Source organism: Notothenia coriiceps, unplaced genomic scaffold (assembly GCF_000735185.1).
Source record: "Notothenia coriiceps isolate Sejong01 unplaced genomic scaffold, NC01 NC01_scaffold00037250, whole genome shotgun sequence".
NCBI classification, from domain to species: Eukaryota; Metazoa; Chordata; class Actinopteri; order Perciformes; family Nototheniidae; genus Notothenia; species Notothenia coriiceps.
The window spans coordinates 5,926,949-5,941,570 of NW_011369951.1; the positions used below are offsets into that span (position 1 = coordinate 5,926,949).

Genomic DNA, 14,622 nt, shown 5'->3' on the forward strand with positions numbered 1-14,622 from the left:
CGTGTCAGATTTTGGTTATTTTGGGAGCTCGAGATCAACTCCTATGTTTGGTGTCATGCAGTTTTGAACAGAGTAGCAGCATGGAGGTCGGATCGTCACCAAAATAAATAAATAAGTGGTCCGAAAAAGGTTAATGACAAAAAAAAATACACATAGCCTTCCTCAGGCAGTGTGTTTGTACCGGGGACAGGAGACCCCCTCTTGATGAGAAACTCTAAGAAATGATCAGGGGATCCCTCCGGAGTGGAGTCATGACGGCTGGATCTGAATTATGTTGTTGTATTTGGCGGTTTGTGTCCCGGCTGTCGATCAGCTGTGCGCAGCGTCTCCACTGCAGCCTGTGCATCTCAACCCCCGCAGCAACTCTATATCCACGAGTTAAAGGAAATACAACTAATGTGTTGTGTTATATTTGTAAAATTTACCACATATGGTGCTCTTAGTTTCCATACCTGTCCTGTGTTTTACGAGCGACTTATCAAGTCTTCTTAGTCTTGGCAAACGGCATAAAACACGATTAAACATGTATTAAACATAATAGAACCATGCTCGTATCTACAACCTATAGAAATGAAAAACGGCGTCAGTTTAGACGTAATTCTGCCCTCCTGCTTACCGCATCATTTATGAGAAAACATTTCATAACATTAACACAACATATTCGAGGTGGTTTTAAATAACATATCCGTATTTATTTATTTCTCCCAGTTATGTTTTTGTCTGCACTGAGGAGTCTCAAACAGGCGTTTGTTAAATCATTTTAAGATTGGCTTTAATCAATGTTTGAAAAATGAATTCTTCATATATGATAAATGAGAGGTAACATTTTATTTATGGTATTATTTCCACATATTTCTCTCCATTCTTCCTTCTGCCAACGGTGTCGCAGTTTCTCGTCTCTCCCGTTTTTGTGCTTAGTGCGTACGCATGGGTTAGAGTTTACGTGGAGGACCGCATGTTTTCCCGTCAAGTTAGTATTTTATAAATCGCAAACATTGCGTAGAAACTGCCGTACGCCATTTTTTGAGCGTATATCCCTTTATAAATGAGGCCCCTGATATTAAGTGTAACATTTAGCTGCTTAAGAGACAGATATATACCTCAGGAGATAGTGGGGACCAAAAACAGAGCAAAAAGGAAAGCGAATATTGGACTTGCATTCACCAGGCATCCTGCCCACACAAACATGAATCCAAGTTAAATAAAATGTGGTTTGTTAAAACAATACTATTTAAAGGGGACCTATCATGCAAAATGCATTTTTGTACGTCTTTTATACATAAATATGTGTCCCTGGTGTGTCAGGGAACTCACCAAGTGTCAGAAAACACAACCCTCTCTCTTTTCCTCCATACCCAAATCTCTAAAAACGGAGCTTCAACGGATCTGATACAGACTGATACAGATTTGAAATTGTTCTGACGTCAGAAACGGGGTGCTCCGCCTATATGGGCAACTCTCCACCTATCAGGGGAATGAGAGGTTGCGTGGCATGGTAACAGCATGGTAACATGACGCTCGTGCCTCGCCCCCCTCCTTTGCAGGGGGGCGTGGTAAGCTGCATTTCATTTGCCACAGAATCAGCCCTTGTGAAGACAGGGCTGGAATAGAGCAAATCGAGCGAAATGAGGCATGGCTAAAATACATGATCTGTTTGGTATTTTGAAAAAAAAACTTCACAGACATGTTTTATGTAGGTATGGCCCTACAATATATTATTCAAATATAGCATGATAGGTCCACTTTAAAGACAGCTTTCAACAGAGCTAGCAACAGAAACGTTGTTATTTGCTTGGCAACACATTACTCCACTATTTCTGTACAAACTCTTATTTGCTGCTATATCAATACTCTGTATGCCCTACAGAGCCTTTAACCAGACTGCATTGTATTTACATAAAAAATAAGACATTGTTACTCTTTTTTTTGTGACAAAGCTTGGCCATATTTTTAGTCACTTATCGATGAATGCACTTCCTTTCTGTAAAGTTCTAAAACTACAATTACTTTAGTAAATAGATAACATTCGTCCATAGACAGTCTCTGGAGCAACCAATATCTAAACCGTTTTTCTTTACTCCTCTAATGACAGGTTTATTGAGCAGGCCATTGAGAAGCTGGGCAAAAGGCACAAGGAGCACATCCGGATGTATGACCCGAGGGGGGGGAAGGACAACGTGAGGCGTCTCACAGGACACCACGAAACCGCCAGCATCCATGACTTCTCTGCTGGAGTGGCCAACCGAGTCGCCAGCATCCGCATCCCCCGCCAGGTGGGTCAGGAGAAGAAAGGCTACTTCGAGGACCGTCGACCTTCAGCTAACTGTGACCCGTACGCCGTGACCAAGGCCATCGCATACACCTGCCTGCTTCATTCAGAAGACAGGGAGGAGAGCGAAGAGGAGAACATACCTGCTATGTAGAAAAATGTACAAATATACATCTGCCTGCTAGTTAGATGAAAAACGTGGAGACATAAAGGATTCAGGTTTATTGATGTTGCTATATTTATTATGAGATACATTTTCACATGATACAGTACTAGTAAATGTTTCTAGAAACAGGGAATATCACTTTAGCCTATGTATTATTATTACATGTGTTGGGTAAAGTGAAATAAAGACACAGCAGTGCTCTACTTGCCGGGATCGCTTGTTTGTTTGTTTGTTTGTTAAATATTAGAATACAAAATCAAATGTAAAGTAAAAATTCAAAAAACTAGGGATTAGCAGTATTGGTATTCAATACTGAGATTTGATTAATGTAATAGGCTATTGAAAAAGATGTGAAGGATTTTCTTTCACATGTTTTTAAAGGTGGTTGAGATTTTAGTGTTCTCTGTCAACCTCAAATTAACAATGAATCTTTGTTATTGTTTGGTCATCATATTCACATTACAAATTAATTTAAAAAGTGATTCTTTACCCTCATCCTAACAAAAGTGATAAAACAAACAAAGTGTTATACTAATTATCAGTGTTTTGTCATCTTTATATCCAACTGTAACAATTATGAATGAAGATTCAAACCTTGAAACTAATAGGTACAGCCATATTGGTTTAGATTCTGATTCCCTTTTTGATTGCCAGACAAATCCAATGACCTACAGTTGAATATAATCTGACCAAATCTGCTAGAGTAGTCTCACAGATTACCACCAGGTGGAGCCAGTATAGTTCTCCTCTCACAGTGCCTCATCATGTCAGTGCATTTAAACAATTGTAATTCACAATGCAGTGAGAACCACCTGGAGAGAGGTCAAGGTGTCACAACAGACCAACACCGTCTATGTGGCGCTTTGAGAATAATGATTGACATGTGGTTTGGAATAATGGAGCATTCAACCACACAAATAAAAAGATTGCAGGCAGAAATGTGTGATGAATGGGTCTCTCTATGTTCCTCTCAGTATGGCAGCCTGATGCTCGGTGCACCTGACATATGGCATTTCAATCTCATCCCGTTACATCCCGACATACGATCCTCTCACTTGTAGCCCGGCAGTGTCAAAATGACTCAGTATTCAAGCTGTTTGAGGGGAGGTTTTTGCAACATGAGTAAACAGAAAAAAAGGAATTCTGAAGAGCAGATCAGATGCCAGCACATACCAGATTTCCATGGATACAGACAGTAACTTGGCAACTGTGATGTTTGTCTGTTGTCATGGAAACATCCGTCTAACAGAGCTTTTAGCAGGAATATCAGGAGCCTGGGGAGATGAGGGCATGGAGAGAGAATAATGTTCATATCTGTGTGTTTAATGTCATTTTAGTTTTTAATGTAAATGCCATATATACTAGACCCATGATAAAGGCTGTATGTGAAAATCGTACAGGGTGTCATCTTTTTTAATGCAACACAGCCTTCATAACTTTCACTGCTCGAGCTGCTGATGCTGCACATTTAGACAGGAAATCCAGTCAGAAACAGGAAGTGCTACAAGAAGTAAGAAGTAATGTGAGATATTATCATGTACATAGTTTTGTCTTTAGAGATTTCATAGTACAGCTTGACAGTGTAATTACTTTAATGTGTGTTTATAAGTTTGAATGTTTTACTCCTCTTGGGAAATTCAAAGATTTAAGATTCAAAAGATTTAATGTCATATCAAATTTCGGCTAATTTTTGTTATTTTGCATGTCTGAATGTAAAATGCAGCATACATAATTATATGTTTACACATTTGACATTTTATCATATTCTAAATTTGATATTATAGTTGTATCCTCAAATTGAACGTTTTGATTGTTTTTTCTAGTCCAACAAGTAATTACATGTGTTCTATTCAATGGTTAAATGTATGTTTTAAGATCGTAGTTAGTCATTTCAAACATATAAACTAATACATGTTTATTATATCTCTAAGAACTTGGAGAAAAATATCCCTCCATTACTTTCAGTGGGTTGTCAGAGTGACGTCACTGGTCTCGTGGGGGGGGAGGCTCGCGGCAGCAGGTGAGCGCGCAGCATCGGCTCCTCGCTGTTTCAGAAACGCAGAGCGGCGGAATAGCGGAGCCATGGGAAAGCTTCAAGAATTTGATATCACTTTTACCAACAACAAGGTGGTCTACGGTCCCGGAGAGTCTATTAGCGGAAATGTGAAAATACGAACCGGCCACTCGTTGCAGTACAAAGGTAGGCAGCTTTTCTTCAACATGTTTATGAGAGAGGAAACATGTTGCCAGCGTGTCTTTCACGAGTCACTGAAGCGCGCGACGCAGGCTCGAGTCGATGTAAATAAACTTTATTTAAACCTCTTTGATGTTGCTGGACACAAGGATGAACTCAAAGCTAGACATCAGGCGCGTGGTTGTTTCTCAGAAGGCTTAAGGCTCATTTTTGCAACTGTGGACGTGATAGAAATGTTGGTGCGGACATTAGGGTTTTTGCTGGTGCTGGGCTGCGAGTGTTTCCACCCTCCACATGACACCAGCTCTCTGTTGTTGTTTTGGTTAGCTCGGTGCTGTCGACTGAAACGACTGAAACCCACATCCTGGTTCGCATCCTGCTCGTGGCAACATGTTGCTTCCATGTTTTTTGAAAATGTTGTGGAGAAGTGTTCAAAAAGCAGAACAGTGTTAGACACCTTTTTATTACTTTATTAAAACCATATTTAGGCTTGGGGGGTTACTTAAAACATTGAATTGTGTTACAATTACCTGTAAAACATGTGTAACTTAAAAGGTAATGTAAACTGATTTCCTTTTGTAACATAACAACACTGTAACCATAGATATCTTGTAAATCAATCAATCAGTGTTTTAAAAAAAAAAGAAAAACCTGCCTTTCATTAAACATATTCAGAAAGTAGTAGAAACACATCACCACATAGTAGACCTACACAAAGTTAAAAAAGCAAATTACAATCTGGATAAACAGAAATGGCTCCGTGGTAGTATAACACGTACAGAATTTTGAAACATTTCCACCCAGTGAAAGCATTTTTCGAATTAAAAGACACAATGATGGATTCGAAGATTCTCTATGGTTTCACTCAATACTTTTTTTCAGTCAGGAAGTGTTCTTTATATATTTTATAACACAAATATTGTTATCCTGCTAGTAATTCCCTTTTTTTCCTTTTAAATGTGCCAGTAATCTGATGACATATTTGTAATCCATGCAACTGTAAGGGAATACCGTTTTGTATTCTAATGATGTAATCCTGTGACATGTATTCAGTTACTCCCCCAGCCTGACCATATGTCTTAAGTCCGCTCATGTTCCACAGTAAAGAAGGACATTGGAAACTTCTGATGCCAACATCTTAGACACACTTGTGGGAATAGCTGCTAATGAAGGGTAAAGCAGGTGAGCAAGGTGGAGATCAGCTTTTGGAGTTGCCATGGAGGTACACAAAGAATCTATTGTATGCAAGCGATCCTTGTGGGGATTCTTGTCTGATAATAGAGCTGCTATCAACTTCACCTAAAGCTCATTTTCAAAGGGAGTCTGCCACAGAGGTATGTTAATTTACAAGGGACGTTAATTAAGAGGTTTCCTGGAAAATGCAATGATTGTCAGGTGATTTTTGGCAACAAAAAACCCTTAAAGTTCAAATGTATTACTGGGTTCAGACACAAACTGCAAAACAGCAGTGATATTTATTTACATATTTATTACATTAGCCCAAAAACAACACCTTAAAAGAAATTTGAAGGGTTTTGATTAGGATTCTGTGAGACCGCTTTGTACGTCTCCTGTTTTTGTGTCATATTGAGAAAATGATACATAAGATATTAATGATGATGGTAATAATAATAATAATAATAGATGACATTTGTATGGCGCCTTTCACGGGACCCAAGGCCGCTTTACATGGTGAACAAACAAACAAACAAACAAACAAAAGGGGCAAATAATAAAGTAAAACATTATATAAATAGCAGTAGGAGTGGAATATTGGCTTGTTACCTAATTTATTTAGAATTTTCTGTCTTTATTTGATCGACAATGTCCTAAATGTCAGGGTAATAATAACCCAGAAAAAAACATATCCATATTAATGGGATCGCTACAATGATACAGATCAAGAGTGGTTGCACTTCTGGGGCCATTGGCATTTTTTTTTTAATCATTTGTATCCATCAACGCAAACATCAGCAGACCTCTTTAACTGAAGACTGATTTTCCATCCTTTTATTTGCCATCATTTCCTGGCTTGTTGTAGGGCTGCTCAATTAATCGTATTTTAATCGCAATTACGATTTTGGCTTGCAACGATTATGAAAAAAACATAATCGAATTAAAACGATTATTTATTATTTATTTTAATTAATTTGTTTTTAATTAATTTTTATTTAAAAAAAAAAAGAAAAAATATTGTTTTTTCAGTTGAATTATACTTAAAGTTCAGGGTAATCAACTGTTAAAAACATACTGTTCACATTTGTTTTTCTTTCAATAAATTGATGTTTTCAAAGTAAATGGATAATCGTTTTTAATAATCGTGATATCAATTATTGACCAAAATAATCGAGATTATGATTTTTGCCATAATCGAGCAGCCCTAGCTTGTTGTACCTGTATGTAAGGCATAGTGAGATTAATATGAATTAATATGCCATAATGCACAGGCTGACCTGCAGCAGATGGCGTTCAGCAGAGGTCAGATCTTACACAGTAAGGTCACACGGTTGCGGTGAGCCTGTGCCTGACACCAGGCGTTTATCCCCAAATTAAACCATTCTCGGTGGCTTTGGGCGAATAATGGCTCTCCTTAAAGAGGAAACCGACTGTTTACTTGAAACAAGAGTTTCAAGTAAACAGCTCAATACATGCCAGATACTGAAACGAGCAGGTGGAAGGGTTTTGATTTAGGATTTGCATTAGCTACAAACAGATGAATATTTGTTGCATTTACTGGCAGTCTGTCCATCACTTTCATTTCTCTGTAAATCCACATTTCATACCTGCAACAAAGTGAAAAACCACAGTGTTCTTTCAAGGCTCTGCACTCGGCATCACAATTGATATGAACGCTGAAACTACATACATCATTAATACATTCTTTTTATGAATATAATACATTTGAGTATAATATTTCTTAGGGTTTATTACGTTGTTTGATAGGAAGACTTCTTTGAAAGTAGGTAAAACTCATAATTTTTTACTTTTGAGTTGTCCGCTCTGCTGTACATTCTTATACACAGATTATTTGTATGACAGGTACTCTATAACCTCAAGGACAGAAAGGACAAGAGTCTAACCTGTTAATACATATTTTACATTTTCATAGTCATGGAACCTTTCATTGCAGTCTGCAAAGGTTTTATATTTGTTACATACAACAGATGGGACATGTTTCACACATTTGTTGTCTCAATATTACTTCTGGCACTCTCTTATCAACAACTAAAATGCCTTTATTGTAATGGCATTGTTGTATTGTGTTGGCAAACAACTGGCACATTTGTGAAATACTTCCTGAGAAAGACTTGATCATTGTTTAAAATTGTTCCTTTGAGTTTTCTTGTGATTGTTCTGCCTGCGTGTTTTGATTCCCAAAGAGCATTCCAGGAAGTGCTTCTTCCCGAAACCAATTTGATTTCAAGATAGCATAAGTCGAGTTCTTTCTTTGCCTTTCTTAGTCAAGACATTCTGCCCTGATATATTTTATAGTTTACAACATAACAAACAATGATCGTTTTGTCCTTCAAATAATATTGAATCACACTTTAAGCTTACCAGTGTAGTGTGTTTTACGGGGTGATGTATAAGATATTGTTTTTGCCAGTGGACCATAAGTCCCTCAGTCCTCCAATCACTTCCTGGTTGAAGGTACTCCAACTGCAGAAACTAAAGAAGCTCCCTGTCTGGCTCTCAGCCGGTCCGTTAATGTACTGTAAATGCAGAGGCTGCATTATGTGTCCAGTGACATCACCCCTCTCCACCACCGCCGCTGATGATTCCTTCAATCAGACGGCATGTAGCATGCTGAGGCAGGAACATGTGATTGTGTGCTTTGTGGGAGCGTGAGCATTTCCTGTTTTTCTTCCTGAGAAAACAATACAGAGAAGTTAAGGGTTTGTTACTGTACCTAATTGTATTCATCTTTTGGATTATTTTAGGGACAATGTCCTATTAAGTTAGGTGATGAGTCATAAGGGTACAATTCCAGAGAAACCCTATCCGTATTCCTGGTAATCGCAGTGTATACTTCTAAAGAATATCTACTACGAATGTAAACTGCAACAACAACAACATCCTTTAATAAGGCAGAGTTGTCAAATCCCCCCACAATGGTTAGCTTTCCTTCAGTATTTATTTAAAGGACAGTGCACATTAATCCACATTGCTGTAAATGAGCCAGTATTAGCCATCAGGCTAATTTTCAACTGTTGTCCTTTCATTAGTTGGTTTTTGAAAGCTTTAGTTTTTAGTTTTTTTTAGTTGGTTTTTGAAAGCTTTATTTCCACAAGAAATGTGCATGGCGTCCATTAAAAGCCAACACCCTCCGGACATTTTACTGAAGAGGAGGACTGATTTTCAGGGCATGACCGCTTGCATGGTCTCTAAGTGGGTTGTAAAGTTTTTGATATCCTTTGTGTGAATCATGGCTCAACCACATATATCCATTACATGGATTGTGGCACCATATGAGCTGTATATGAATCCTGCATTGTGAGTAAGGTGTGTACAGTTGTACGATGAAATGACTACAGAGGAATAATAATAAGCATACCTAGTTCATACACCTTTTCTGGGACGCTGACTATTGTAGAGGCCAAATGTGCAGACTCACTCGATTATTGATGATGGAGACCATTAGACAGAATGTCTATCGATCAGCCTCCTCACAAAGAAGGTTGTTAAAGCACAGTCATGAATGAAACTAGATGAATGAGCAACTTACTGTACTGTACTCAACCTTACTTCCAGTAGACACATACATTTAAAGGTGGGGTATGTAAGTTTGAGAAACCGGCTCGAGATACACTTTTTGTTATATTCCATGGAATGCTCTTAACATCCCGATAGCAATGAATATCTTCAGATATTCATTGCTATCGGGATGTTAAGAGCATTCCATGGAATATAACAAAAAGTGTATCTCGAGCCGGTTTCTCAAACTTACATACCCCACCTTTAAATGNTATCCCTTTGTGGTTCTACTTTTTTAGATTAGGTAGAGTAAATGGCGCTTGTAAAGATGATTTCTGGCCCGTTTTTCACCCCCCCTTTTGATAAGACGTGGGGCACGTTGACACACAACCTCGGTATTCTCCTTTTAACTGCCCCTGTTGGGGAGAACTAAGCTAAGTTTGAAGCTTTTACGAAAGACGACGACGCCTGTTCTTTCGGGTTTGTTGAGTGCAAGTCGCTCCGTAGCTTGGAGGTTTTGGGAAAGTTCCCGATGTTCTTTGCTTCACTCATCCGGATGTCTTAACTTCCGACCAGCCTCATTGCTTGCCATTTAACTTTCTCGCCTTACTCCGCCTCTCTGTCACACAACACACACACACACACACACACACTCTCTAATTTTTTTCGGGTTAACCGAAAATGTTATTTATTTGTAAACTTACATCAAATTAACTTATCATTTCCCCAAATTGCAATCACCCGGTCCAAACACACACTCTACTCTTATTAATTCTGGTCGGGTTATAATGTTTTAACAATAAGAAAAAGGGGCGTATAAATCGTATAAAGCGTTGAAAGGCGTATAAAGCGTTAAGGGCGTTAAAGTGGAGCGTATTAAGTGTACTCTGTAGACGGGTACATTAGCCGTAGTAGTACATTAAAATCCGGGATGAATTAGATCCTAGACGGGAATAATGAATGTCCTAAAACGGGGCGCAAAAGACCTACAGCCTAACACGGATTTGAAAGGGAACTACGTACATGGTAACAGGCGAACCTAATATCCTAGTCGATATCAGATGTCACCTGTACAAGAGTAAAATAGAATCAAGATGAAACATATGAAGATCGATGATCACCTCGTCACATCCAGTGATGAAGCCGACAAGGGCTATTCGTCCTGAAAGCCAACTACTACCCTGTCGTTCTCCCGTTTAACCCGGACTGAGCCGAAAGTCGACTGTCACAGAGGATCACGCGTAGCGTATAGTAGATGGCTGTACAGCACTACTACCTATGTCACCAATGCAAAGATAACATTACACAACACACACTACTACGCATAAGTACAAATGCGCCAAGATGAGAAAGTGCCGCTCGCTGGATACGAGCGCGACAGAAGCGTAGTACAGACGGACGACCTCAATAAATCGATTGGGATAGTCCTAGATCTGGTCCGGCCTAACGTAACATTTTGCAACAAGCCCGACATGTAAGGAAGCTCGCAAAACTGACGTTCTAAAAGTGATGAAGCCTGAGGTGGTGAACTTTAGTTTTGTGGCGCCTGGTCTTATACGCATTCTAGTTTAGTCTTCGTGACTGACGCTCTCGACAGTCGTGAGACCCCTTGGAAAAGGGGACAAGGTGAGGTGAGACAAGGAGAACACACACACACACACAGCACACCACCACCACACACAAACCACCACACACACACACACACACACACACACACACACCACACACTGGACACACACACACACACACACACACAACACACACAAACACACACACACACACAACACACACACACACACACACACACACACAACACACACACACACACACAAACTTACACACACAGCACACACACACAGGTATAAACTTAAATTTTAAGTGGCCGTACAAGTGTACAACTTTATCCCCCACTCCAATTTTCCCAATTGGTTCCCCCTCCTAATTAAGTCCCATTGGACCGAGAGTAACACCCGAACGGTATCAGTCCAAAAGAGTGCGACCCTCCCTGATTAGTGCCTAAGTAGGTCTGGATACAGGTGGACACCACCTCGATGCAAAGTCAGTGCAAATAGGTTGATAATAGAATTAAACATAGGAATAGGACTCGGCTCCTGCAGGTAGTATTATTAAGGTCGAGTTAGTTAAGGAATTTGTCTGGATTAACAACTAACAAAGTAATAGAAACGAATTACGGTAAGCCGTAATTCTACAGCAAAAAAAGAAACCCCCCTGTGTCGAGAATTTCAACAGCAATAAAAACTCATGCGGTTGTAAGAGTCAGCTATTTTTCTCTTCCGTAATTATGAAATCACCGTTCATTCCTTTAATGAAAGCCTGTTCGCGACTTAGTGCTTAGTGAGGGTCTACGAAAAACCTGTAGCGCTGTGAAAGTGACGCAACACCCCACACTATTATTAGTCATAATCTCCTATCCCCTCGTGTGCCTTGACACGTTCACTCTATACAGTGTTGTTTACATTCTGTGATGCGCGAGCTGATGACGTCACGTCAAGACGAGTCAACTTTTTTTTTTCTCAACTTTGTGTGGAAAAATGCGGGGATTATGCGGCCTTTTGATAAATATGCGGCCTTTTAAAAATCTGCGCCATTTTGCTGATTATGCGGTAAATTCTGCGATCGCAGAATCACGTTTTTCTGGAGGGTCTAGTTAGGATTAATGGTCTTAACTAAACCAGTTTAGGATCACTTTTGATGGTATCCGTGACAACAGAGACATTACATTTAAGCATTTGAATTCTCCTTTGTGGTTATCAGCAATATTCTTATTAGACCTGATCTCACTGTTCTGGTGGAAGATACAAAGCAGCTTGTTTCAGTACACAATCAATGACAATCTTTAAAAACATTAGAACACATTTAAGATCAAGATCAGGATGTAAACTGAAGCCAAACTAAGTTGAGTGTATTATCATGAACGTAAAGGCCTACCAATGTGACTTTAATGAGTCATAGACCAAAGTTTATTCAGAGAGTTTGACAATTCTCTTTGCATCTATGTTAACTAATACACATTTGGAAATGTGAATCGTGTGATTGCCTGTGGGAAACTGTTGTTACAGCCACATAATTACAAAAGAGAGATATTTACTTTGGTGCAAACTACAGTTATCAGAGATTAGTCATATAGTATCAGCTGACGCCCTACAGTGACCTTCAGACCTTTGCTCACTCCCTCTCAATGTCACCAGCTGGTTTTATGATGAGGGTGTGTTGGAAATGTGGCAGTGTTTTTGTTATTTGGTCCACGTCTGACTCATCAGTACCGCCCAAAGACTCGGGGCTCAAGAGCCGTTATCATGAGCGTAACTTTGTGAAGAAGCAGCTCCCAGTGATAGAAGTTGTGTTTTAGAAAGATGTAGCACCCACAAAGTACATATTGTACATTGTCATGAGGGACATTTCATTTGTAGGTTCAATAGGTTCAAATCTGCATTCTCCAAAGAATCAGAAACTAAAAAGTGACAAAAGACAAAACAAACTTATACTCAAACTAAAAAGTATTGCCACTTCTAGCCTTCCATGAACATAATGTCTCACAGCTGAGGGCCTTGCAACATGCACACATGCTGACTGATCATATTTCAAAAAACAGAAGCATAAAGAAAAGAAAGCAGAACATTTGAGAGACCTGACACACAAAAGAACCACCAAGGAAAACTTTATCCTATTCATGCAACAGTCTAACCCTAGGAACTTTGATTTAAAATATAATAAATCACATAATAAACAGCTGAAACCAGATTTCTGGGGATATTTTCTGTCAATTAAAGATAATTAACCAATTAAAACACTTTAGCCTATGAATTGGCGGCCCATTAACTAATACATATAATGTTATCTTTCCAAAAATCGTTATAAGAATGATTATTGTGTGGCATATAGCTTCCATTATTATCAGCCTACGATGTCTCCCATCAAATGTATTTTAGAAAACAGTGTATAGAGAACTCATCTGGATGCTGATCTCTATGATCTCTGTGATCACCAACTACCGGTATGTTATGAAACCACAGCTCTCTGAATGGTCCGAATAGACGCAAGAGTCCTGCAGTGGAATTACTTCCAACATGACAAAAGCCCGGCTTTGTCTGTAAATATAGGTGAGGAGGGAGAGGTCGATGGAGGATTATCAGCATGTGGGGGAAGATGGAAGCCTCCCTTGGCCTTGAACAGCTGAAGCCCGCACAAGCACGCATGCACAAGCACGCACAAGCGCACACACACACACACACACACACACACACACACACACACACACACACACACACACACACACACACCCGTTGCAGTTTTAGTTCGTTAACTCACCAGCTATCAGAAAAAACACCTGAGAAGAAACTAAAATGTCTAAACTTTTGTAGCACGGAAACGAAATTTTCATCGTGTCTAAGTAATACGAGTTTGGAACCTTTCACAGATCTATAGGGACGGGGATTACGGGGTTTCCTTGACGGTGTGACTTATACAAAACGGCAGACTACAGATACAGACGCTAAGCGACCGCATTTTTTCCTCCCAAAGACCGGGGAATGAAGGAGACGTCGGGAAACGAAAGAACAAGGTTGGGTTGACATAAAAAAATGACAAAAAGAATCTGCGCCTCCCCTATGACGAACGGCAAACACTTTCATTGCAATGTTAAGATGGGCACGCATACCAATATGCGAGTCTATATAGTGCCGATTCTTGGTTAGTGTAGACGAACTAACTGAACAGGCAAAATATTTATCAACTATTGATGACTTTTTTCGATCGGTTTGTTTGTAAAATGGCTCATTTCGAACGGGGATTTCTCTGTCAAACCAACTAAGATCAACACCTAATAAAATGATTGGTTCCGTTTGGTGGTGTAAATATAAGTGCCGCTGAAATTGAACGGTTAATAAAAATAAAATTTTATGTCGTCTCTTCGGTCGATGTACGATGGAAACGATTCTACGGACTGTCCGACACTCGCCCTTCGACCCTCTTTGGTGTTAACTTTGTTGAGGGTCGTCCGCTTGTCTCTAATTCAGTAGACATCCGGTATAAACACCACACACACACGACCGACACACACACACACCCACGACCACACACACACACGACACACCAAACGACACCACACACACACAACACACACACACCACAGCACACACACACAACACCACACCACACACACACCACACAGCACACACGACACGACACACACACACGACACACACACACGATCACACGACACACACACACGACACACCACCCGACACCACACGACCACCACACACGACGACTACGACA

The 14,622-nt window shown here is 39.7% G+C and overlaps 3 protein-coding genes across 3 annotated transcripts in view; all 3 read left to right on the forward strand.

Moving 5' to 3' along the window:
• Window positions 1-2,640, forward strand: part of LOC104967135 (glutamine synthetase-like) — a 54,417-nt gene extending 51,777 nt beyond the window's left edge. Inside the window, exon 7 of the mRNA XM_010796551.1 lies at window positions 2,093-2,640. Within this exon, the coding sequence (XP_010794853.1) occupies window positions 2,093-2,423 (331 nt within the window). The 3' untranslated portion in view covers window positions 2,424-2,640. The remainder of the gene's footprint in view (window positions 1-2,092) is intronic.
• stxbp1a (syntaxin binding protein 1a) overlaps window positions 1-14,622 on the forward strand; it is a 682,465-nt gene that overhangs the window by 327,173 nt on the left and 340,670 nt on the right. The window lies entirely within an intron of this gene.
• Window positions 4,445-14,622, forward strand: part of arrdc1b (arrestin domain containing 1b) — a 47,189-nt gene continuing 37,011 nt past the window's right edge. The window contains exon 1 of the mRNA XM_010796081.1: window positions 4,445-4,635. Within this exon, the coding sequence (XP_010794383.1) occupies window positions 4,518-4,635 (118 nt within the window). The 5' untranslated portion in view covers window positions 4,445-4,517. The remainder of the gene's footprint in view (window positions 4,636-14,622) is intronic.